Raw genomic sequence first — 1,851 nt, forward strand, 5'->3', positions numbered from 1 at the left:
AGTTGGTGATCATTTAGATAGTTGGTGTGGGTCTTTTTACTTCGTTTCATTTGTCGTACTTTCAAAAATTCGTGAGGGGGCTAATGAAATGGAGTGGGAGGGCCAAGACCAGTCAACGTGAGGGGACTAATGAAATAGGGTGGGAGGGCCAAGACCAGTTAATGAAATGGAGTGGGAGGGCCAAGACCAGTTAACGTGAGGGGACTAATGAAATGGGGTGGGAGGGCCAAGACCAGTTAACGTGAGGGGACTAATGAAATGGGGTGGGAGAGCCAAGACCAGTTATCAAGACGGCCAAAGCTTAGCGTGTGCTGATTAAGCCCAACCAATTAGTAGTTGTAACTACTATAACTACTTTTGGAACGATCCATGTACATTGACAATAAGATTATAAAACCTTAAAGTGTGTAAATACAACTCATAAAAACTTCAAAATTCAATAGAAAATGAAGTTTGACTTCACAAAATATTACAATTTTTTAAAAAAAGTCTTAAGCAGAGCTGTCCAGAGTTGTGTGCCAATTGCTTTCTGCCACAAGTCATGTTCTTCTGAAATTCTCATGGATGTGATCTCATCTGGCACATGTATAAAAATACAAAGAAGGGCAGGCCTGTCAATTATATTAAATAGTATAGAGCAAAAGACCCAGAGTAAGTTAAAACCTATAAGAGCATATTGATCACACGCCTCTGAAAAAATTCTCACAGATGATTTCATCCTAGTTTTATATGAGCACAATAGCCTTTGACAAAAGCTCTATCTATCCTTCAATGGATTCCTTCTCCACCAACCCAAAAATGATAATAATCTGAATTCAGTATTTAAATGAAGCAGAGGTTTGAGAAACCAATATGAAACAGATGAAGATGGATAAAAATTCAGCTTCTAGCATGCTTGGTACCAGTAAATCTTCTCATACAATCTCCAAGTCTGGTTGTAGTGAAGGAGCAAGCAGATTCTCACAGCAGAAGAACAATAGCAGTCCTCCATTGATTCGTGTTGTGCATGTTTATGAGCCAGAGATAATCAAGACAGACCCTGAAAATTTCAGGTCTCTGGTTCAGAAGCTCACAGGGAAATCTACAGAGGAGAAAGAGGAATCAGAAATCTGTGAAGAGAATTCCAAAATATGCACAGAAATTTGTGAGGAGAATCATAAAAATCCAAGCTTTGGTGGTTTCTCTCAAGGATTGAACAACTTGGGTATGCTTTTTCCTGGTCTGATTCATCGAGGATCAGTCACTGAGATCCCTCTAGTGAAGAATACTTCTCCATTCTGTAACAGCTATGATCGAAGTGATGGTTGCAGATTAGCTGAAACTGAGCATGAGTAAGATTTTTCTCCTCAAGTGGGTCCTTTATTTTATCCTTCAACATTGTAAAATCTCTAGGATTGAGCTTTTTTTTGTTATAAATTGTTGAAAGGCTGTTGTGGTATAGTTCTTGATCTGTATGAGTAAATATAAGCCTTTGGCAGGGTATTGTATCTTGGGATAAATGAAAATATGAATGTTCTTTTGTGTTTTAGTGATAAATTTTTTATATTTGCAAATAGATTAGATTTCTACAGTTCATTAAAATTTCTGTTAAATCTCTGGATTCTATTGTGTACGCTTTTGTTTGTATCAATGTTTCAGATCGCACTCAATGATCCATCATCATAAACGTTTCTTTTTGTTTGCATCGACGTTTCAGATCGCACTCAATGATCCATCATCATAAACGTTTTTGTTTTGTTTGCATCAACGTTTCAGATCGCACTCAATGATCCATCATCATAAACGTTTCTTTTTGTTTGCATCAACGTTTCAGATCGCACTCAATGATCCATCATCATAAACGTCGCACTC

The 1,851-nt window shown here is 37.5% G+C and overlaps 1 protein-coding gene across 1 annotated transcript; it reads left to right on the forward strand.

Annotated features, from left to right (window-relative positions):
* Nucleotides 1–725: 725 nt before the first annotated feature.
* LOC131028524 (VQ motif-containing protein 18-like) lies at nt 726–1,487 on the forward strand. The gene has a single exon (XM_057958807.1). The coding sequence runs from the start codon at nt 853–855 to the stop codon at nt 1,333–1,335; it is 483 nt and encodes a 160-aa protein (XP_057814790.1). The 5' UTR covers nt 726–852; the 3' UTR covers nt 1,336–1,487.
* Nucleotides 1,488–1,851: the final 364 nt, after the last annotated feature.

The sequence above is a fragment of the Cryptomeria japonica genome, chromosome 4 (assembly GCF_030272615.1).
Source record: "Cryptomeria japonica chromosome 4, Sugi_1.0, whole genome shotgun sequence".
NCBI classification, from domain to species: Eukaryota; Viridiplantae; Streptophyta; class Pinopsida; order Cupressales; family Cupressaceae; genus Cryptomeria; species Cryptomeria japonica.